The sequence below is a fragment of the Trachypithecus francoisi genome, unplaced genomic scaffold (assembly GCF_009764315.1).
Source record: "Trachypithecus francoisi isolate TF-2019V2 unplaced genomic scaffold, Tfra_2.0 Lachesis_group11, whole genome shotgun sequence".
NCBI classification, from domain to species: Eukaryota; Metazoa; Chordata; class Mammalia; order Primates; family Cercopithecidae; genus Trachypithecus; species Trachypithecus francoisi.
In genome coordinates this window covers 26,558,921-26,582,379 of record NW_022681456.1, presented here as the reverse complement: position 1 = coordinate 26,582,379, position 23,459 = coordinate 26,558,921, and the positions used below count along the sequence as shown (strand labels likewise).

At 42.7% G+C, this 23,459-nt stretch overlaps 1 protein-coding gene across 5 annotated transcripts in view; it reads left to right on the top strand.

The window, feature by feature from the left end:
• Positions 1–23,459, top strand: part of RFX4 (regulatory factor X4) — a 179,054-nt gene that overhangs the window by 116,547 nt on the left and 39,048 nt on the right. For all 5 annotated transcript variants that reach the window (XM_033220778.1, XM_033220779.1, XM_033220781.1 and 2 more), the window contains 5 exons: positions 11,210–11,310; positions 13,309–13,367; positions 17,280–17,424; positions 21,599–21,693; positions 22,400–22,517. In XM_033220778.1, the coding sequence (XP_033076669.1) occupies positions 11,210–11,310; positions 13,309–13,367; positions 17,280–17,424; positions 21,599–21,693; positions 22,400–22,517 (518 nt within the window). The remainder of the gene's footprint in view (positions 1–11,209; positions 11,311–13,308; positions 13,368–17,279; positions 17,425–21,598; positions 21,694–22,399; positions 22,518–23,459) is intronic.

The window sequence follows — 23,459 nt, the reverse complement described above, 5'->3', positions numbered from 1 at the left end:
ATTTTCCCTGACCTTAAGGGGAAAGCATTCAGTATTTACTATAAAATACAATGCTAGCTACAGGTTTTTAATATCAGGTTGAATGTGTGTGTTTTTTTGTGTTGTATTATTATTATTATTATTGAGATGGAGTTTCGCTCTTGTTGCCCAGGCTGGAGTGCAATGGCATAGTCTTGGCTCACTGCAACCTCTGCCTCCCGGGTTCAACTGATTCTCCTGCCTAAGCCTCCCAAATAGCTGAGATTACAGGATGTACCACCATGCCCAGCTAATTTTTTGTATTTTTAGTAGAGATGGGGGTTCACCATGTTGGCCAGGCTGGTCTCGAACTCCTGACCTCAGGTGATCCACCCGCCTCACCCTCCCAATGTGCTGGGATTACAGGCATGAGCCCCCACACCTGGCCAATTCTTTTTTTTTAAGATGAGGTCTGTTCTGTTGCCCGGGCTGGAGTGCAGTGGTGCAATCATTGATCACTGCTCACTGCCGCCTCTAACTCCTGGGTTCAAGTGATCCTCCTGCCCCAGCCTGCGGAGTAGCTAGAACTATAGGCATGTACCACTGGACCTGGCTAATATAAAAAAAAAATTTTTTTTTAGAGATAGCGTCTCACTATACAGCCTAGGCTGGTGGTCATAAATTTTTAAAAAATATATTGCTAGATCTGAATTGTTAATATTTTGTTCAGAGGGTTTTATAGTTCATCAAAGTTATTTGATCAATAATGAAAGTTATTCATCTTTAGTTTTCATAATGTCTTTCTATTATGTAGATATCAGAGGAAGCTTGGCCTCATAAATGAGTTGAAAAATGTTCCCTCTCTTTTTTTTTTGGAGGAGTTAGTGTAGAATTTTATCTAAATTTTTAAAATTCATAATATTTTCTTATCCTTTTAATATCTGTAGGCACTGTAGTGATGTGTCCTTTCTCACTCCTGATGTAGGTAATTTGTGTTTTCTTTCCTTTTTCTTGGTCAGTGTGACTAGAAATTTATCAATGTTATTGATCTCAAAAAATAGCTTTTGGTTTCTCTGGTTTCTTGTTTTCTGTTTTCAATTTTATTGACTTCTGTTTTTTATCTTTATTCCTCCCTTTTTGTGCTTGCTTTGGGTTTATTTTGCTCTTCTTTTTTAAATTTCTTTAAGTGAAAGCTTAGGTCGTTGATTATAAATCTTTCTACTTTCCCAATGAAAGCATTTAATGCTATAAATTTTATTCTAATCTCTACTTAGCTGCACCCACAAATTTTGATATGTTGGGTTTTCATTTTAATTCAATTCAAAATATTTTCTACTTTCTCCTGTGAATTCCTCTTTGATCTACGGGGTATTTAGTAGTAAACTGTTTAATTTCTAAATATTTGGGGATTTTCAAGATATCTTCCTATTCATTTCTAGTTTAATTCCCTTCTGGTCATATTATATACATAGTTTTATATCAATTCTTTTAAGTTGATACTTGTTTAATGCTCCAGAATGTGGCCTATGTTGGTGAATGTTCTAGGTGTACCTGAAAAAGCTATATATTCTGGTATCATTAGGTTAATTGTCAACTAGGTCAATTTAATTGATAGTGTTGTTTCAATTTTCTTTGTCTTTACTGATTTTCTGTCGATTTGTTCTACTGATTAGCAATAGAGAAGTACAGACACCTCCAGCTCTAATTGCGAATTTGTCTTATTTCTATACATTTTTGCTTCATGTATTTTGAAGCTCTCTTGTTAAACGCATACAAATTAGAACTGTTATGTCTTATTGGTGAATTGAATTCTTTCCATAATATTAGTCTTTTTTATCTTTCATAATATTTCTTGTTCAGAAGTTTACTTTGTCTGTTTAATATAGCTAACTCCAGGTTTTTTAAATTAGTGTTTGCATGACATTTTTTCCCACCCTGTTAATTTGTCTTGATATTTGAAGTAATTTCTTATAGCCAACATACAAACATAGAGGGAGGTCTTTCTTTTTTATTGTCTGGCAGTTTTCCTTTTTAGTTGGTATAGTATGTGTAGATCTTTATATTTCATGTAATTAAATATATAGTTCAATTAAGATCTTCCCTCTTCCTAGTTGTTTTCTATTAGTTTCATCAGTTTTTGCTCCTTTATTCCTCTTTTTTTGTCTAATTTTGTGTTAATTATTTTCATCATCCCATTTATCTCCATGGCTGGCTTTTTTTTTCCCCCCTCTGAGACAAGGTCTCACTCTGTCACCCAGGCTCCAGCTGGAATACGGTGGCACAAACACGGCTCACTGCAGACTCAACATCCTGGGCTCAAGCAATCCTCCCATCTCGGTCTCCTGAGTAGCTGGAATTACAGGCATGTGCCACTAAGCCTGGCTAATTTTTTTACTTTTACATAGAGATGGGGTCTTGCCGTGTTTCCTAGGTTGGCTTGAACTCCTGGGCTCAAGGGATCCTCCTGCCTCAGTCTCCCAAAGTGTTGGGATTACAGGTGTGAGCCACCATGCCTGGCCATGATTGTCTTTTTAAAAATACCTCTTTAAAAAAAATTTTTACTAGTTATTTTAAGTTTGTATATCTTTAATTATAATATACCTTCAAATAATATTATACTGCTTCACATGTAGTATAAGAATCTTAACAACACTATACTCCCAATTTGTACTCCCATTTTTTATGCTATTGTTGTCATAGATTTTGTTTTTGTATATGCTATAAACTCCTAAAACATTATAACTATTTTTGCTTTAGATAACTATCTTTGAGAATGATTAACGATATGAAAAAATATTTTATATCTGCGTTCATTCGCATGATTCCTAATCTTCATTTCTTTATGTATGTTCAACTCATCTGTGTAATATATGAGTTGGGTATGTAATCATAGTCCTCTGCCTGCAAAATTTTCTTTAATGTTTCTCATATTGCAGGTCTAGTGGTAACAAATTATTTGTTTTTCTCTGTCCGAAGAAGTCTTTATTTCTCTTTCAATTTGAAAACTTACTTTCACTGGGTATAGTATTCTGAATTAACAAGTTTTTCACTTTTGGCATTTTAAGCATTTCACTCCATTGTTTTTGGCTTGCATGTTTGTTTTTTGTGCATCTTTGCTCCTCTGTAGGCAGTGTGCCTTTTTTCCTCGGATGCCTTCAAGACTTTCTCTGTCTTTGGTTTTTCAGTCTCTATCTTTGGTTTTCAGCTGTTCAACCATGATGTATCTCAATGCTTTGTGTTGTTTTCAATCCTGCTTGGGGTTTTCTGAGCTTCTTGGATCTGTGCTTTGACGTATTTCATTATTTTTGGAAAATACCCATCCATTATCTTCTTTTCTGCTTTCTCTCTTTTTTCTCCTCCTGGTATTTCAATTACAAGTATGTTAGGCCATTTGATACTGTCCCACAACTCCCGGATTCTCAATTTTGCTTGTTCTCTACTCATTTTTCTCTTTGTGTTTTAGATGGAGTAATTTTTATTGACCTATCTTCAGGTTAACTGATTCTTTCCTTTGCTATGTCAATGCTACTAATGAGACTATTGAAGGCATTCTTTATCTCCATTACTGTACTTTGTTTTTATGTCTATTTCTAATATTACAATTCTTTTAAAAGTAATTTCTGTGTTCTGGCTGAGTGCAGTGTGGCTCACACCTGTAATCCCAGTGCTTTGGGGGACGGAGGCAGAAGGATCACTTGAGGGCAGCCTAGACAACATAGCAAGATCCTGTCTTAACAAAAAAAATTAGCTGGGTACAGTAGCTCGTGCCTATAGTCTAGCCCCTAAAGATACTCAGGCGGGAAGATTACTTGAGCCCAGAAATTTGAGGTTACAGCGAATCATGATCCAGACTGGATGACAGAGCAAGATCCTGTCTCTAATAATTATTATTATCACATGAATTATTAATATATTATAATATATATTATATATTCCTATATAAATATATTCCTATATATATTCCTATATAATTCCTATATAAATAGGAATTATTTATGTGTTCTTCTGAAATTCCTCCTCTGTTCATGCTTGTTTACTTTTTCCATTAGAGCCTTTAACACATTAATCATAGTTATTTTAAATTTTAAATTACCTGTCTGATAGTCTGGTTATGTTGATTGTTTTGTTTCTTGACAGTAGGTTCTATTTCTTAATTTTCTGTTTATCTCATAATTTTTATTGGCTGCCAAACAGTGTGTAAAAGAGTAGAGACTGGGATAAATAATACTTATGCCTGGAAATGGGCATGCCTCTTCCCCTAGGTTCCTGAATATGAATTGAGGCAGTCTATTTGGGACTTCATTGCATTTGGGTTTTGTTGTTCCTATGGTTACCTTTAGTGTAGCACCAGATTTAAATTATTCTGGGGTACTTTGTGCTTAAGTTGGAGATTTGTTGGGTTGTTTCCCTTAATGTGCCTGCTCCTTTACCTTTAGGCCGTCCCTATGCACACAGTTGCTTAAGACTTGGTGCTTGTTAGCCTGATTGGAGCTGAAAAGTGGGGAAGTGGGTTCTCTTTTATTCAGCCCTGTTTCGGTCTTAAGCAAGCCCTGTGCTTTGGATCTCAGAGTTGGGCACTCTCAGTGATCTTGACTCATTGCAGAGACATATCTCTAGTGATCTGAGCCCTTGGTGGTTTCCAGCAGGGTTAGAGAGCTTTCTCTTTTCATCTTTCCCCCACCTACAATGGGTCTTCCCTATTCCCTGGGGTCAACAGTGTTTTCTGCTCTTCCCCTAGTCAACTGAGGCTTTTGATCCATAAGGGAGAAAGGTCTTGGTGGAACTTCATGCTTTTTCCACTGCAACAGCTGTTCCCTTCCTCCAAACATATACCTCTCAGAAAGGCTTCTTCTGTGCTCCTGTCCTGTCCCCAGTCTTCCTCATGAACACCTGATAAGGCCTGTGCAGAAGGGCTTGCAAATAGATGTGAACTTCCCTTGTATCTGTCATTCCAAGAGTTCTGTACTCTCATGGTAGTTCATATTGGCCTGTTAGCTATTTGTTAAAACTGTTAGCAAAATTTATTTCACCCACTTGTATGTAATGCCCTGCTTTCTTCTCTCTATTGCAAGTGAGCCAGTCCCCAAGTCCTTCTCTCATTGGAGGTGCCTTTCTTTCCATAAATTCCAGGCTACGTGATTGTGACCTCAGCTCTCCAATGGTTTAAAGAAAAGTTGTAATTTTGTAGATTATCTGGCTTTTTCTTGTTATAGTGGGAGTGATGCTCTTTCCAGCTTTCCACATTGTAGATGGAACAGAAATACACCCAAATAGGCTAACAAAGGTTACCTCCAGAGGGGATTATGGCCAAATTTTAGTCTCATCCTTTTCTGCATTATTCAAATGTTCTACATTAAGACCAAATTTCAATTTTTATAATAATATGTGTATGTCTATATTATATATATAGGAGCCATTTAGGGCTTTGTGTTATTAAAATCTTTCTCAGGCACTGATCAAGCGAACTGAGGCTAAATCTCCACTTATATTTTGTACCACAAAGGTATCTTCTGAGGATTTAATAAAACCCATCTTTATAAGGAAGATTCACATACTTTTAATAATGCTTTATAGGTATTAAACACACACACACACACACACATGGCATTTGCTGTTTATTGCAAAGCAGTTTGTGGGGTACAAATGAAATGTTAACCCCTCCCTTCCTATCTATAATTGACTTATTTTTACAGATGTGGAGGTTAAAGTTTAAAAGCTGAAATGAGGGCCGGGCATGGTGGCTCATGCCTGTAATCCCAGCATTTTGGGAGGCCCAGGCGATGAATCACTTGAGGCCAGGAGTTTGAGAACAGCCTGGCCAACGTATCGAAACCCCGTCTCTATGAAAAATACAAAAATTAACTGGGCATGGTAGTGGGCACCTGTAATGCTAGCTATTTGGGTGGCTGAGGCACAAGAATCACTTGAATCCAGGAGGCGGAGGTTGCAGTGAGCTGAGATTGCACCACTGTACTCCAGCCTGGGTGACAGAGCAAGACCCTGTCTCAAAAAAAAAAAAAAGGGCTGGAATGACTTGTCTACCTTCACCTGCAAATAAATGAAATGGTCAGGACTCAAATATTCATTCAAGAAAACCACAAATGTTCATTCATTCATTAAACAAATGTTTATTGATTACTACAATGTGCTAGGGACTGTGCTAGGTCCTGGAATACAGCACTACATAAGATAAGCATGCTCCCTGCCCTCATTGAGTTACAGTCTGCCAAAGGAGGCTGTTAAAAATTATGTGGTTACATAATTACCACTGCAATCTTTGGCTTACAAATCAAGTGCCTTTTTCCTTAAATCAGGAAGACAAATTTATTCAAAAGATCAGGCTCCAACTGAGAGCTGACTTTTCAGTTTTATATACTCATTCATCCCTCAAACTTGTTTGAGTGCCTTTTCTGTACCAAGCCCTGTGCTTGGCATCATGGAAATAAGAATTGGCACTAGAAGTTCTCACTCATGATCCTGGGCAGGCCCAGGCTGAGGCACAGCTCCCCACCCCCTAGCTCAGACCCATCCTGTCCTTTCCAACTCAGAAAAGCATATTGAAATTCAGGGGAATAAAAATACACTATTATAGAGATAACCATGGATCATACACTCCCATTTACAGGAAAGGGAAATCATTCTCAAACTGGGGTTTTTCACTTCTTCCAAGTAATCTTGGCACAGTGGTTGTTAATAACAATTGGGTTAGCTAAAGTAAGAAAGTGTGTGTATGCATCTGTGTGTGTGTGTGTGTGTGCATGTGTGTGCGTGTGTGTGTGGTATGGGCAGGAAGGAGAAGTCAAAGAGGCAAAGAAAAGACTGAGGACCAAGCCTGAAATGCCAAAGGAATAGCAACACTGAACAGAAAAGCAGAGGGCACTGGATATGGGGAGCATATCCAAGGCACGTCAAAGTGCACAATGTGGTACTTTCATCAAAGTGGAGTAGGACAGCGGTTATAGGTCAGATAGACCTAGGCTTGACTCCTGGCTCTACCACTTGCTGCATCTCTTTGGACAAGTAAAATAACTTTTGTGAGCCTTGATTTCTCACCTCTCTGTTGGGACTAACAACAGTATGTACTTCTAGGGCTGAGGTGAGGATTAATTAAGAAAGTACATGCGAAGTGTTTAGTAGCTTGGCACATTGCACTCATTAAAAGGTAACTGCTGTTATCACCATTGTTGCAGTTTTACTAGCATTACCACTGATGGTCATTCAGGGAGCTATGAGTGTGGATGTACGATGTAGGAGAAGGGCTGAAGCTGGAGCTGTAGACTTGGCAACCACCTGCATAAGAGGGAGGAAAAGTATGTCCCTAGAAGTGGAGGACACACCCTGGCATCCCAGCCTAGGGAAGGAGAGAGGTGGAGGGAAAGCAGAGGAAGGAGGTCGAACTGCAGGTATACACCCACAGAGGACAGTATGTCAAGAAGGCATAGATGCTGCAGGAGATGGAGTCAGTTGAGGCTTAGGAAGGCATCTCTTAGATCAGGTGATCAAGTGAGCTGCTATCTGGGGCAAGAGCTTCCAGGCAGAAGGGATGGCAAGTGCAAAGGTCCTGGTGAGGTAAGCAAGGGCCTGGAGTGTTGGAGAAACTGAATGGAGGCTAGTGCTGTGGGGATGGAGTAAGCTGGGGGGACAGTGGGAGGAGCTGCAGCCAGAGATAAGGAGAATAGGGAGGGGGGCAGTTAGGACAAGGCCCGTTGTCCATCTGGGGATGGAGAGCCATTCATTCTTACATTTCACTTAACAAGCATTTCTTATGTGCCTACTATGTGTCTGGCACTATGCTAGGTACTGAGGATACAGTGCTAAGCGAAATGGACATAGTCCCTGCCCTCTGTATGGAGGGTACAGTGAGAAAGATGTACAATGATCAGATAATCACACAAGTTGGTATATAACAACAAACTGTCATAACTACATGGCCGTTCAAGAGGAATCATCAGGGGTGCTGACCTGGTCTGGGGGCTTCGGAGAAGGTTTGCATATAGAAGTAACATCTAGTCTGAGATTCGCTGAATAACAAGGAACTGAGCAGGTGAAGAGTGAAGAGATGCTCTTGGCTGAAAGGATACCAGGGGCGAAGGCCCTGAGGGGAGAGGACCAATTGGAGGCCAGAGGTGCAGAATGAGGAGAAAGGGAGAAGGTGCAGGTGGGGCCTTGGGGGCTGCAGCAAGAACTGGCGTTTTTATCCTAAGAATGATGTGAAAGCATTGAGGAGTTTTAATCAGAATTACAGGTGTTTTGGAAATGTCCCTCTCACAATGTGGAAGATAGAGTGGAGGTGGGAAGGTGAGCAGGGCAGGATGGACTCGGGAAGCTACTATAAGTCCGGATGAGAGTTGACGGCAGCCTGAACTAGGGAGAAAAGGGAGAGAGGTGGCTGTGCTTGGGAAGTTATTTGGAAGCAAAATCTGTAATATGTGGTAAACGGAAAGAGAGACTATGTCCAAAATAGTGTATGCAAAACTGGATACTTGCCTAAAGAAATTGTAACTGAATTTAATCAAGTCTTTAGAAGCAGACAGGATAGATGGATAGACTATATGACACTACAAGACAGAACTCAACCAAATCAGAGTGTAGGACATTCCAGGGAACAAATACCATGATGTTGCCAATAAATAAATGGCACAAAATGGGGGGAAAAAAGATTTAAGAAACAGAAAAGGGCAATGTTATATCTTTCATGCAATGTGTGGACCTTGTTTGGATTTCTGTGGGAGAAATACAGAAATCTGAATGCAGACTGGGCTGTAGATGATATTAAGGAATTACTGTTCATTCTGTTAGATAAACTAATGGCATGGAGGATTTAAATGCCGCACACACATTGTGTGCATGTGTGTGTATACACGTACACATACGTATTTGAACCTTGCCAATGAGAAATGCACACTCAGTTTTTAGGGGTTCAATGACATCTTGGATTTGTTTCAAACACTCCAGAAAAGAAAAAGTGAAATATAATCTATTAAACTGGCAAAAATGATGCCAATTGTTGAAGCTGGGTCATGGGTCCTTGGAGGTTTATTATACTATCTGTCTTGGGGTACGTTTGAAATTCTTGAAAATAAAAAAGTTATCAATAAAAATAAAATGATGAAAAACAGAGTTCATACTGAAATAGAGGACACAAGAAAAGAAGCAGGTCCAAGGGGGAAATCACGAGTTCAGCTTGGAGACCTCTGGGCCGGAGGTGCAAAAGTAAGTGCAGACGGTGAATCTGCACAGACGGGAAATTCACAGATTCAGTGAATCTGTGGGCCTGGAGAAACTACCCGGGGGAGGAAGAAAGCTTTGTGAGATGAGAGCCCAGGACTAGACATGAAGAACTGGAAGGCATGCTGACCAGGCAGAGGGCAGGAGTTCTGTGACTGGGGAGGAGCAGCCAGAAGGAGGGATCACAGAAGCCAAGGGAAGTGAGTGTTTCCAAAAGGAGGGTGCAGGTGACAGAATTGAATACCGCCAAGATGTTAAGCAGATGAGAACCATGACAAGTCCACTGGGTTTGGAATCATGCATGGAGGCTGCTTAGGTGAGAGCTGTTTAGGCTGAGGTCAGGAGTGAGGTGAGGAGGGAATGGGAGGTGAAGGAAATGAGGCAAAGAATTGGGCAGCACTTTGAAGAAGTCTGTCTGTGATGTGGGAGAAAGGGCAGTGGCTCGAGGGGATAGAGTGGAGGAAATAAAGAGGTTTTCGTTGTTTTTAAAGTGAGACATTCTTAAATGCATTAAAATAATGAGCAGGACTGGGCATAGTGGCTCACGCCTGTAATCCCAGTGCTTTGGGAGGCCGAGGTGGGCGGATCACTTGAGATGGGCGGATCACTTGAGATGAGGAGTTTGAGACCAGCCTGGCCAACATGGCAAAAGCCCATCTCTACTAAAAAGACAAAAAATTAGCTGAGCCTGGTGGCATGTGTCTGTAATCCCAGCTACTCAGGAGGCTGAGGCACAAGAATCACTTGAACCTGGGAGGCGGAGGTTGCAGCGAGCTGAGATTGTGCCACTGCACTTCAGCCTGGGCAACAGAGCAAGACTGTCTCCTAAAAAAACAGATGAGCAGAATGATCTAGTAGAGAAGAAAAAGCAGAATATTCAGGAGAAGGGACCGTCAGCAATGTACAATTCCTGAGAAAGCAGCAGGGGATGGCAAGAGGAGGGATCGCCCCTGGATTCTATTAGGGAGGAAGAGATGAACTAGGCAGGTAGCTGAGTGTTGATGACATCCTTCCTCTGTGTTTTTCTGTTTTTTTTTTTTTTCCCCTGAGAAGTAGGAGGTGATTCCACCCACTGGCACGGAGGGGAGATTTGGGGAATTGGAGGCATAAGGGTCTTGAAGAAGGTTGGAGATAGCTATGAGAAAGGAAAGAATGAGTGACCAGAGAGAAATGGGGTTGCCCAGCAGGGTGGAGGTTGGTGATTTTGTGTCTGACAGGAGACAGTGGACGAAAGGCTGAACCAGGGCAGCAGGCTAGGCGGTGTTGGTGGAAGGCAAGGATGGTGTGGATGGTCAACAGGGGAGATGTCCCTGTATCTGGCACAACCAAGGAGGACTTCGTGGAGAACGAACCTAGGCCTGTGAGCAGATGGCTTTGATAGCAAGAGCCAGAAAATGGTGCCCGGTGTCTTCTCAACTCCAGATTCCCATCTTATTGCAACCTACTGCCCTGCTCAGTGCTTCACCTCTCCCGTTCCCTCCTGCCTCCTGTTCCAATACTGTCTTTGACTCTTGGAATCTAATATGGTTTCAAGGCCCATATCAAGGTTGTTTGCTAACTTAAAAATATGCTGTTGCTTCTCAGTTCCCACCAAATGGCAAGCAGTTTGGTAAGCTGGGTGAGCAGGCATGGCAGTTATGTTGCAAACGGGGTTCCTGCCTGCCTGGGAGGATCGGACAAGACTGGGCTTTCTTAGGCCCACGGCCCACTGTCTTCACCCTTCACACAAGCTCTTCAAAAGCATAAAGGAGCATGTTTTGCTTGCATCTAACTAGTTCTGGATGCCACCAAGCGTTGCAGTGGGCATCAGTGACCAGCAGAGTACATTCTGTTCGTGCCCTTCCCAGACCCACCAGCTCTCCACAGGGCTCGGGCTGTTGGCACTGTCTCTGAGGTTGCTCTTACAAATGGCACCTATTGGTAGCAGCCCAAACATGATTAGGGGAAATAAAGCCCTCTAGGGGACTGTGGGAGGAACTGAGCAACACGTGCAGCACTTAAAACTCATCGTTTCTCTTTCTAGCTTAACTCAGGTGATTCGAAAGTTTGCCAAGCAACTGGATGAGTGGCTAAAAGTGGCTCTCCACGACCTCCCAGAAAACTTGCGAAACATCAAGTTCGAATGTAAGTACTGAGTTGGGAGTGAAAGGGAAGAGAGAATTACATTTTAGTGCCAAATATTTTACGTAAGTTGTTAATAACAATAGTAGCAGCAGCTACTGTTTACTGGTTGACTATAAAGCACCAGGTATTATACTAATTATGTATATACACATATTTAATCCTCATAAAATGTTTATTATAGGTGGCAAACTTCTTCCTTTATAGAAGAGGAATCAAGCTTAGAGAGGTAGTGCTGAGACAGGATTTTCTCCCAGGTCTGACACCAAAGTTTCTGCTCACCACCACCATCCTCCTTATCTCATTTAGTCCTCATGCTGCCTCTGCAATGTAGGAAGTAGTATCTCTATTCTACAGATAAGGCTCCGAGAGGCAAAGAAAGTTCCCCCAAAGCCACGCAGCCACACAGCTGTAAGTAGGGGCCAGGAATCAAACTCAGGTCTGAGATTTCCTTGAAGTTCCTGCCCATAAAATGGTGGTAGCAGGAGAGAGAGAACAGCTTAAGGGCTTCACTCATTCTCTGCCTAGTTAGAAAGCCAAATTAATATTTCTCATCAAGGGATTGAGACCGTGAACGCTTTCTTTGCTAAGTGTTGGCACCCATTCCCCAGCATTAGTTTTATTTTTCTGTTTCAATCTGCCTGTACTTGCGGGGAGACTCATGTACGGTTTGTTGCTATTAAAGATGAAATGATTTTCAGCAAAACAAAGTTTTAAAATATACATTTTTAAAGCCCCATTTGAATACAACAGCTTGCTATTCTTGCCCGAAATAAGTGCCAGCGAGCAAAATGAAGGCGATCAAATTACCCTCTCTCCACAGGCAAAGGGAGCCCTTTCAGACGCGCTTTGAGGTTGCCTGCAGTGGCCATCACCTATTGATAAAGCCCGCTTTATTTCATGGCTTTCAGCTCTTTTCTTTTCATGAGCACTAAATTCCACATCACAAAGTTAAAGAAAAAGTAATTAAAGAGAAGGATTAACGATTGATCAGCCTGGAAAATTAGAAGCCTCCCATCTGCCCCCTCCCACCCCCACTCCTCCACCCCACACCTTATTTTTTTCAAATCAAGCCAGCTCTGAGTACAAATTAGAATAATCCTAGGGAGATTTCTGACTATTACTTGACCAGTTCAGAAATTACCAAGAAGAATGCCCCCGCACCCATTTTAATTATGCGACAAAACAAACCCGTTCAAAGTTGGCGGCGAGGAGGTTTGTTGGACCTTCCACCTGTGTGTGTCGGGCAGAGGCTGTTCTTCCCAGGGAGCCCAGCCTGGGAGTGTATTTTGAGAATGTGCAAGGGGTGGAAACAAGCCCCACTCCAACAACTCTGTAAGAATGAAGAGCTAGGGCAAGCACATGTCTCGTCTGCATTGAAATCCACAGATATAAGATCACCCTACTTCAAATTATTAGCCTATTATGTCAGTGTAGCAAACAAGACCTTTTCCTAGCTGCAGTCGTCATCGAAACATGCAAATAGGTCATGGAGATCATTTGATAAAAAGGACAGATTATGAATGCAAAGCCAGGTTCCATCCCAGAAGCACCTCCTAGCCCCACACACCGCTGAGGCTCAATCAGGATTTACTATTAGACATACTACTTTTTAAAGGGACTTCTTCAAAGCTTCCACTTGATTCCTGCAATTATTTATGGGGAGAAGTGATTGAGCTTGCAATTAGCGAAATGAAGACAATAATTGCTTTTACTCACGGTTGACTGACGCCACCATTTCTCACACCTGCGAGTGTATCGTGTGCATGACTTTGAAATATGTACCCTGAATGTCACCGTTAGGAAATAGTTGTTGAAGCTCACATAGGAGAACAAAGAACCAAGTGCAGGGTTTTGCCAGTGGGTATATAAAATGGGATTGGGCAGTGAGACAAATGTAGGCAAAAGAAGCAGCCTACATTTTGAAATCTGCCCCTGGAAAATCCAAGTTAGAATCATAAAGCTTGCAAATATTTCAAACTAATTCTTTTCCCTTTGCAGTGTCGAGAAGGTTCTCCCAAATTCTGAGACGGCAAACATCACTAAATCATCTCTGCCAGGTAGCTGTCCTGCGCTATGTGTTTTAACCACTGCTGAGTCATTGCAAACGAGGGGGCAAATTCGCAAAAGCAACTTCCTGCAGGATCTTTCAGGTTACCAGGGCACTCTCTCTATTAATTTCTGCAGATAAGGAATGAAAACATTAGCCAATAACTAAATAGTTTCAACTAATATACAAAATAATTTCTGATATCAGTTGCCCCTTAACCTTTCAGATATGTTCTAGGTCCACAGTTCTGTGTTTCTCTTAATTATCCAGCCCAAAACGTATGTAGTGGTTGAACCAAATGATTCAAACAGATTAAGAGGATGATTTGTTTGTTGTATCATCGGAGTTCAAAGTCACATAATATATTCAATATTTGCCCAATTTTGTTCAGTTTTTTCCCAGATCTGCATTATTTTTAGCATGAAAGTGACATATGCTTGCTATCAAAAACATTTAAAACTATAAGTGTATTAAGTAGAAGTGGAAGATCCCACTCCATGCCCCTACCTACTCTGTAGTTATAGCTTGATGGCACATAACTACATTTCTATTAATTTTGCACTTTAATGAAGGGACTCTAAGTCTGTTAAGGCAACCGATTAACATTACATTAAAATATTAATGACCTTACAGCAGAGGTGGCAAATCAGTGGCCACAGGCCAAATCTGGCCCTCAGATGTGTGGGGTTATTGTTGTTTGGCTTGAATATGTTCAAAACAATTTTTTCACATGTTCACTAACAGTTGGAACTGGGAGATGACAGCTAAACCTTCAAGAGCTGACAACTTGCTCCCAGAGCCCCGTTTCCCCAGGCAGCTGTCAGCTGTTGGGCCAACCTTCTCCACAGTGGCCACTATCCTCACTCCACCAACTCTGTCACACTTGGCCCACCTCACTCCTGAATGTCACCTGCCTGCCCCCTTCCTGTGTTTCTGTTTGCAGCCTCTCCTTTAAGGTGCTGTTGGTTCTGGATGGGTTCAAGGTTAAGATGGGAGGGAGGGGTTTCTAGTTAGAGTGGCCTGAAGGAGGGCCCCAGGCCAGGAACCAGAAAATATAACACAACAGCCACATATACCTCCCTGCTCCTGTCCTGCCCCTGGCATGGACAGCACAGGGGTTGATTTGGAGACCAGAGGGAAATTCTTCCAGATTCATGCAGGCTGTTACAGATGCTACACCTGGGCATTGTTCTGGTGATGGTGCAGAGCCTGACAGATTAATGGGATTCAGGGAAGAAAATTAATATTGGCCTAACAAAGAAACATTGCCTTATTTCTGAGGATGATATGCCAGCCTGGCCCTCTGGTTCTTTTTTTCCAGCTTGGAAGAGTGGCTCTTGGGTTGTATCAGGGAACTAGACGTGGTTTTGGTGCCTCCCTCTGGGGATCAGATAATTTAGAGAGGACTTTGTCCCTTTAATGCACATGTAGATAAAAGCGTCCACACCCATGCCTATAGCCACGTGTTGCACAAGCATGGGGGTGCCCACACGTTCCCTCTCCACCTTCCACACAAACACAGCATGTAATTTAATCAGCAAATGCCCCCCTTTCCATCTCTACTGGACAACTTTCAGACACATTCCCAGATCAGACAGAGGACTAGGGTTAAGACTGGGAACAAAACACCAGCTAACATCCCAGTGAGCTTTCCTAAACACACACACACAGCAAGTCAGACTAAACAACGTCCAACTGAAGACTCACCTCAAATATTTAGACCCAAGATTTGCACGTCCAGGCTCTTTCAGATATACCAGGCAAGTAAGCACTTGGCATTCCTATCTCAACCATTCACTTTACAAAATCTTTTGGGTGGCTACTGTGTGCCCAATACTGTGCTTAGTGGTACTTGCCCTCAGCAGGAAAACAAAAGTGTTAAATGTGATGAAAGAAACAGAATGGAAATAGGTGGTCAGAGACGGCCTTTCCATGGGTGTGACATTTAAGCTGGAGCATACATCGTAGTGGGGCTGCTGGGGCACGGAGGGACAAGAATGTTCCAGCCAGCAAGAACACCATGTGCAAAGGCCTTGAGGTATCAACACAGTCACTGAAAGAGAAGCGATCTGAACAACAGTAGCCACTTTTATTGAGCTCCTTGCACCTATGCACTCTGTTTTTCAAACACTATCTCAAGGAATCCTCACCAGCAGCCCTTCTTTAAGAGGTAAGCACTAAGGCCCTAAACACGATGGTAAGAGACACCATTAAAAAGCATGTTCTAGGCGGGGCGCGGTGGCTCAGGCCAGCAATCCCAGCACTTTGGGAGGCCTAGGTTGGCAGATCACTTGAGGTCAGGAGTTCAAGACCAGCCTGGCCAATGTATCAAAACGCTGTCTCTACTAAAAATATAAAAAAATTAGCTGGGTGTGGCAGCATGCACCTATAATCCCAGCTACTAGGGAGGCTGAGGCAGGAGAATCACTTGAACCTGGGAGGCAGAGGTTGCAGTGAGCCAAGATTGTGCTACTGTACTCCAGGCTGGGCGACAAGAGTGAAAATCCATCTCAAAAAATAAAAATTTAAAAAATAGCACGTTCTAGACACTTGCTTACAGAATTCACTCTTTGGTAAACACTTCATTTCATTGTAATAAAGTGGCTCACAATGCATCTCTGAAGGAACATGCTCAGGAAAGAAAAAAACAAAAAAGGTAGGTACTAATGTATCTCCATTTTATAGATTAGGAGGCTGAGGTTAATCTACTTGCCCACCCGAAATCAATCAGCTGGTCAGCAACAAGGCCAGGATTTGAACTAGGTTATGTTTGAATCCAGGACACCTTACCTTGCTATTCAGTTGTTTTCATTATCCTTAGAGACTCACCTAACTCATATATTCTACGCCGATCATTAGAGGTTCACCTCACTCATATATTCTACACCTTCGTGACCTTTAAAGAGTTCTCCATTTATTTAACTCAGATTTTACTTGTGCTTGGATGGTCTGGGTACAACAAAGGGTTGTCAGTATTTACCTTTGCCTAGGAATTTACAAGCATTAGGAGACTTGACAACGTCTTTGTGTATTTTAAATCTTTTTTTAATTTTATTAAAAGACATTGTGAAAACATGCAAGTAAAGGAAATGATCCTGGATATATATTTTTCTTTTCTCAATATTATTTCAACTTGATGATATTGTTCCAAGTATTGTTCCAACTTGTAAATTTAAGTTCACTAATGAGGGTTCCATGAAAAAGCCACAGCTTTAAAGAAAAAAAAAATATATATATATAAACACACACACACACACACACACATATATATAAAATTATTCACACACTATACACATCCCTCCATCCACTAACAAACTACTGAGATGTATGGTGGTATAGTTTCCCTTTTCCTCCAACCTAATTATTCATATATGTTTTAATCATTATAGTTACATTTAAAAAAGCAAAAACGGAAAACTAGAGCATAAACTGCTTCAGAATGTATTTATATGAAAAATATACACTTTGAAATATCTGGGATTAAGTTAGGCCCTGGGGTAGCAAGAACACTTCTAAATCCCGGCCTGTAGCTTCTCAGGGACTAGAGATACAAGGATTATTCGGCACAGAGCTCCCATCCCACAGGCTTACATCAGAAAGCTGACAGATCTCTGGGCTTCATCCCATTGTTCCACGGGGTCAAGACCAAAGGGACTGGAATCAGCAGGGTTTGGTCTGGCCCAGCCCACCCTGGTAGTTGCTTGTAGAGAAAAAGACGTGTGGAAAGAGCCACAGGAGAAAACAGTGTCTGCATCTTCTGAGTTATGGAGTCTTCTGGTGCTCTCCTGAAATTGAATTTCCTGGAATTTCAAGGTAGTTTGCAAAATACCATAAGCAGATGCATTAATAAGGCATAAAAAGAAATACAGTGAAGGGGTTTTAACAACCCATGAGCTAATGAGTTGACTGGATTGGATTATAGGCATCTCGAACAGTGATCCACAGTGCAGACATCACGTTCCAAATGCTGGAAGACTGGAGGAATGTAGACCTGAACAGCATCACCAAGCAAACCCTTTACACCATGGAAGACTCTCGCGACGAACATCGGAAACTCATCATCCAATGTAAGCTGTCCCACCAGGGATTGTTGTCCTGTTTTTGTTTTTAAAAGAAAGAAAGAAAAAGTATCTTAGTAAATACTGAAGTGGCATCCCCACCCTGTCCTTCTTCCCAGCATCTCTTCTTCCTCATTGTTCCTTTTAAATGAGTCGGTCCAGAAAGAAGGGCTAATTGACTTAAGGGGACATGTGTCAGCACTGCTGGGTAAAGAGTGTTCTGGTGCAATTGGGCAGCACACAGTGTCATGCAAAGGGCCCCACGTGTGACCTGAATGCCAGCCCTGGTTCCATGGAGGTGGCATTAAATATGAGAACAAAAGCTTATTGCCTATCTCAGTGTATGTCAGTCTGGGGTCAGCTGGATATGTTGCCTATTTTTCATCTGAGGGTCACATGAGTCAGTCCACCTATTGGCAGGTGAACCTTTCAATCACGTTAAATGTTTGAGAAGCAGGTGGATGGCGTTTTAAGTTTTACTTCTGTGAATATATGTTCATGTCCCAGCGAACAAAGATTTCTAACATGCAGACTGCAGGTATACTGCTCCAAATATTAACCCCATGTAGGCAGGATGTCTGTTCTTAGTACTAAAGCAATATGAGAGGGCCAGAGAACATCATCATTGTTAGCACATCCCTGCTGTTCCTCAGACGCCCATCCCAGCTGACTGCCCAGGGCATCCCCTGAGCCCAATGACCCTGGATCCATCGGTGTCTACAGGCTACCTCCATAATTAGAGAACATGAGGTCAGGAAACGTGAGGGGACACTCCTCCCATCAGGTCTCAGAAAGGTGTTGAGAGCATGCACTCCCATGTTCTCAATGGGGTGGTGAGGCCCAGGATCCCAAAAGTGACATTGCCTGGGGAGCTGCAGAGAGGCTGTCCCACCAAGAGGGGTCTTTCTGAAAGCCCCAAGCCCCTTCAGATTTCTTAGTATATGCCTTCTGCACTGCTGTCTTGAGGAAACTCTTCATTCAGCTACCCAGTTTAAACTTGAGGTGCCTTTAAACAAATAAAGTTCCCTAAGAGGGTTCTATTAGAGATCTCTTTTCCAATAAGCCCTTTTCAAAAGCAAATGGAATAGTTGAAATGTCTGAACATGTGGACCTTCCCCAGGACTTCTTTCCTGACTTAGCCCAAAGCTCACTCAGGCTGTTACTTCTTCCTTCACAGCTGCCCGCAGCCCACTTTTCCCCTGTTAAGAATTTTAGAGATCATCACTAAAATAATAATGTAGCTTATTGACTGCCTGCTCTAAGCCAGCTCCTGTGTCAGATCCAACACATGCATGGTCCCATTGAATCTCCACATCAAGCCCATGAGGAAGACACTCTTATCACCCCCACTTTACAGATCAGAAAACTCAGGCTTAGAGAGTTGGTGAACCTAACTCAAGGTCACGCAGCCAGTAAGCAATAGAGCTGAACCCAAGTCTGGTCTCACATCTAGTCTCAGCTTCACCACCAGGCCTTAGTGCTGCTCATGTATTCATGTGCAGAGGAGACAAAAAAAAAAAAAAAGAAAGGGAAATGTGGGTGAGTTTCAGGGGTTCCAGGATCTTTCCAAGTGTTTACAATCATGCTTCCTGTTCTGCTTTTTCCTGTCCCCTGGATGGAACGTCAACAGAAAGCATGGCCCTGCATACCCTAATAGCACTGGGGGTACCTCTGATCATTGTGTCCCTAGGAACTCCCAATGGGCCACGCACAGAGCAGGTGTCCAGCAAGGTTCATGGAATACCAAAGAGATGAGTGGAAACCCAGAGTGAACCTAGTTCTTAGCTCTGCGAATCTTCCTAGCAGTGTTAGACTCAGTTCTCTGCCCGCCTCAGCACCTTTCATGAGGGAGGAAAATGTGAACCAGACTCATGGGGAAAAATACAATCAGCATTGCTTGCTTAAGGGACCAGCCTCTGAGCCTTTGCTAGAGCACCATGGAGGTCACTGCTGCCTCTCTCAAGAAAGAACCTTCTGTGGCTTTCTCTTCAAGTTTCCTTAGGTCCAGGGCAGAATGGTGCCCTTTAAAGCTGTGACTGCATTCTTCTTCTGGGGACATAAATGCTGTGGTTCAGTTCAACCCAGCTAGTCCTTACTGAATGCCTGTCCTAAGTCAGGTACTGTATTAGATGCTGGCCAGAGGGCAGCGAATAAGATGGACACAACTTTTCCCAACATGGAGTTTACAGTTAATGGCAAATCAGACCTCAAACATGTATTTACAGATGTGTTGCATCTTACCAAAGAGAACAGTGCCACGTAATGCAGTGCTGTGAAGGGGGAATTGAGGTAGGGTACCAAGCCTCAAGGCAGTCCAGCACATGTGTGTCAACCCTGTACCTCCCAAGCAGACAGCTGGGAAGTCCCTGAACACACATGGAGTTGGACCAAAGGTCATCTTGAGCAGGGTTGGGACAACTGTGTGCAGTGCTCGTCTTTCCTCACAGCCAGCTGACAAATCTGCAAACTCTTGCTTGGCGGGGGCGGCGGGGGGGGGGGCGGGGGGGCGGTGGGGGTTACCATCATCTCTGTGATACAGATCTCGGCCAGCAATGCTCAGCTTACCTTAGATTTTAAAAGTGCACATTAGTACTTAAGCAAGCTGATTAGAATGAGTTATCATTGTAACTGCCCAAGGTCTGCTGGGCATCCCAGCCCCATGTCCAAGTTCCACTGACTGGGATCCCCGGGGCTGGGATGCCCAACAGACCTTGGTTCAAACCTTGCTCTTACACGGCTCTTACACAGCATGGGGCTGGGATGCCCAAAAGACCTTGATTCAAACCTTGGCTCCAGTGTACTGTGACCTTGGTTTCCATTTCTGTAAAACGGGACTAATGTGAAAGGATTAAATGAGACTATCTGTGCCACCTGCTTGGTACACAGTCTAGTATTAGCATAGTGAGGTGGTTAGGAGGCAAGCCCTTGAGTCAGGCTGTGATTGAGTCTTGTCTCTGCAATTCACTAGCTGTGAAAGAACAACCTTTGGAAACTTACTCATCTTTCTTTGTCTCTGTTTCTTCACTTGTAAAATGGAGGATAATAATGGTACCTACCTCCTTGGGTTGTGCATCCATTCAGTCAACAAACATTTGAGCATTCTAGTGCTATGACCCTCTGGTCTCAGAATCTTACTTCTTGTAGCAAGCATCTACTAAGTAAAATAGAGCAAAGTGGCCAGTCCTTTAACATGAGAGAACAAAAACTGCTCAAGTGAAAATGAAAGAAACGTATGGATCTTGAATTGTGGTTTGATTTATTGATCTCTGCATACAGAAACACAAAAATGTGATGAAAACAGATGCTTCAAACTAGAAGATCACCAGAGCCATGTTTCTATTTTCTAGAGCACTTCATTGACTAAAAAGCACTTCCAGATTCAGTTATCTGAATTAAGATGAAGACAGGTTGTAAAGTGGTAGGATTATCTCTCCAATGAGGAAAATGAGCAGCAGAGAGACTGTTGCACTTACTCAACAAATATCTATTAAGCACCTACTACATGCCACACAGAGAGGCTGCTTAAGCTACCTGCCTGATATAGTTGTGGTCCAGAAACGTTTGAATGATCAAATGTGCCCTACCCTGGGCAGAGAGCAAGAGAGCAGCAATGCTTCACCCATTAATTCAAGCAAGAATTTGTTGGGTAACAACTATGTCACAGATAATGCACCAGCTAATAAAGATACCAGATGAAGAACTAGCAGGGAGACACACATGCCCATCCAATTATGCCAGTGCCATTAGTCATATAATAAAGGTAGAAAACCGATACTAAAGTGCTATGTGAGTGCAAAGGAGGGGTGATCAGTTCTGCTGGCAAGGGGCATGGAAGGTTAAAGGGATTTCATACCAGGGCTGTTTCAGCTGGGCCATGAGGAACCAAGTAGTGGGAATGGCCTGAAAAAACAGACTAAGGCTATGAAAAAAGCAGGGCTTGTTGGGGGAATGGCAAGCAATATGGGATAGCCACAGTTTAATGTGTTCACAGGCATGGAAGATGATTTTGGAAAGGTAAATTGGGACATGTTTTATAAAGTCTTGAATCCTCTGCTAAGACCTTGGAGTTTTATTTATTTAAAGTTTTACTTTATTCAAAGTTTTGTTCCCCTGTTCTTTTAAGACATAGCTCTTGTTAAATACAACCGCAGTGATGCATGTGGGGTTCTCCTTTGTTTGACAGTATATCAGGAGTTTGACCACCTCTTGGAGGAGCAGTCTCCCATCGAGTCCTACATTGAGTGGCTGGATACCATGGTTGACCGCTGTGTTGTGAAGGTTGGTAAACCAGCGCTGAGGGGGCAGCCTTAGGTCCTGCAGCCCACCACCGCCTACTGTGAACTTGGCTAACACAAAGCCCCGTGGTGAGCTGTCTGAACAGGGTTTTGAGGAGAGGCCCCAGGAGGTGAAGGGAGCACAAGGCAGGACTCTTGAGTCTTCCATCCCCGATTCAACCAGGTCAGCATCTCTTTTATCTGCAGTATACACTGAGTCTTGGCATAAGATTTCATTTTTTAAAAGTATTTTTGCTGCTACAAACAAAACAAAAACCATTGCTCCATAGCAATGACTTTGAAGACCATAAGCCTTCCTGTCATTTTTCTGTATGTATGTATGTATGTATGTATTTATTTTTGAGACAGGGTCTCACTTTGTTGCCCAGGCTGGAGTGCAGTTAGCTCACTGCAGCCTTGACCTCCCCAAGCTCATGTGATCCTCCCACCTCAGCCTCCTGAGTAGCTGGGACTACAGGGGTGTGCCACCATTCCCAGTGAATTTTTGTATTTTTTGTAGAGATGGAGTTTTGCCATGTTGCCCAGGCTGGTCTCAAACTCCTAGGCTCAAGCGATCATCCACCCATCTCAGCCTCCCAAAGTGCTGGGATTACAGGCGTGAGCCACTGCAACTGGCCTTATTTTTCAAAGAGACAGTAATAAATAAAAGGTCAAGTCGACCACTATTAAAGCCATTCACTTTCTTGTAGGTGGCTGCCAAGAGACAAGGGTCCTTGAAGAAGGTGGCCCAGCAGTTCCTCTTGATGTGGTCCTGTTTTGGCACGAGGGTGATCCGGGATATGACCCTGCACAGCGCCCCCAGCTTCGGTAAAGCCACCCCAGCCCTCCCCATCTCCAAACACCTTTTTCTCTGGGCTCCGTGCATTGAGTCTACCACAGCCTAACTTGCTGTTTCTGCAACGTCATCACCCTGAAACACATCTGTTCTGGGGAGACATGACATTGTTAGGACTTTAGGGAGAGAGATGGCGTTACATGCTAAAGGTGGAGTATCAATCTGAAAATGAGTGGCTTTGTCCACAGATAGTACTATCTGAGCTTAAAGAGGAAGAAATTGCAGTGGCTGTGCTCCCCATGCCTAGATGTCCCCAGTGATTGCTGCTTCCACAGCACGATTTCAGAGAATCCCGTATTTGTGCACTTCCCAAGACTGAGCATGTGAAGAAACCTCTGAGTTTGAACACTTGCAAATGGCTTGACTGACCATACTCTAGCTGTGGGCAGATGACCTTAAGTTTTACTTAAAATTGTACTCTAGTATAATCCCGAAAAGAGGTCATTTGCATTCACTTTCCCTTTTGTTTCACTGACCCTTTAAGTCTTCATCACCTCCAGGAGATAGGAGACATCCCCACCTCAAGTCTTCATCTGCTGCTTTCTAGTAAAACACGCCTTGAACTCTCTGCCCAAAGGTACTGATAATAGTCTCTGCGGGCAGCAACCTGATTACTGAATCGGGGTGAATGTTACGCTACATTGTAGGACAGTTTTCTACTTTTCACCAGAAAGAAAGGAATATGTACCGAGTCCAGATCATCACTGGCAAAGTGAGATGGGACTTTTGGGCATTATCCAGACATTTGAAATCCCAAAACATTTTGGTTTCAATTTTCTAGGCATTTCAGCAAAGGGGCATTGGTAAATTTTCTGGGTAATTGCTTCAGTTCTCTATTTCGCTTTGCAAGTAAGGGTTGTGGTTTTGTTTCTCATTATCTCCAATTAAGCCAATCAGCTCTGGGTTTTGCTGTG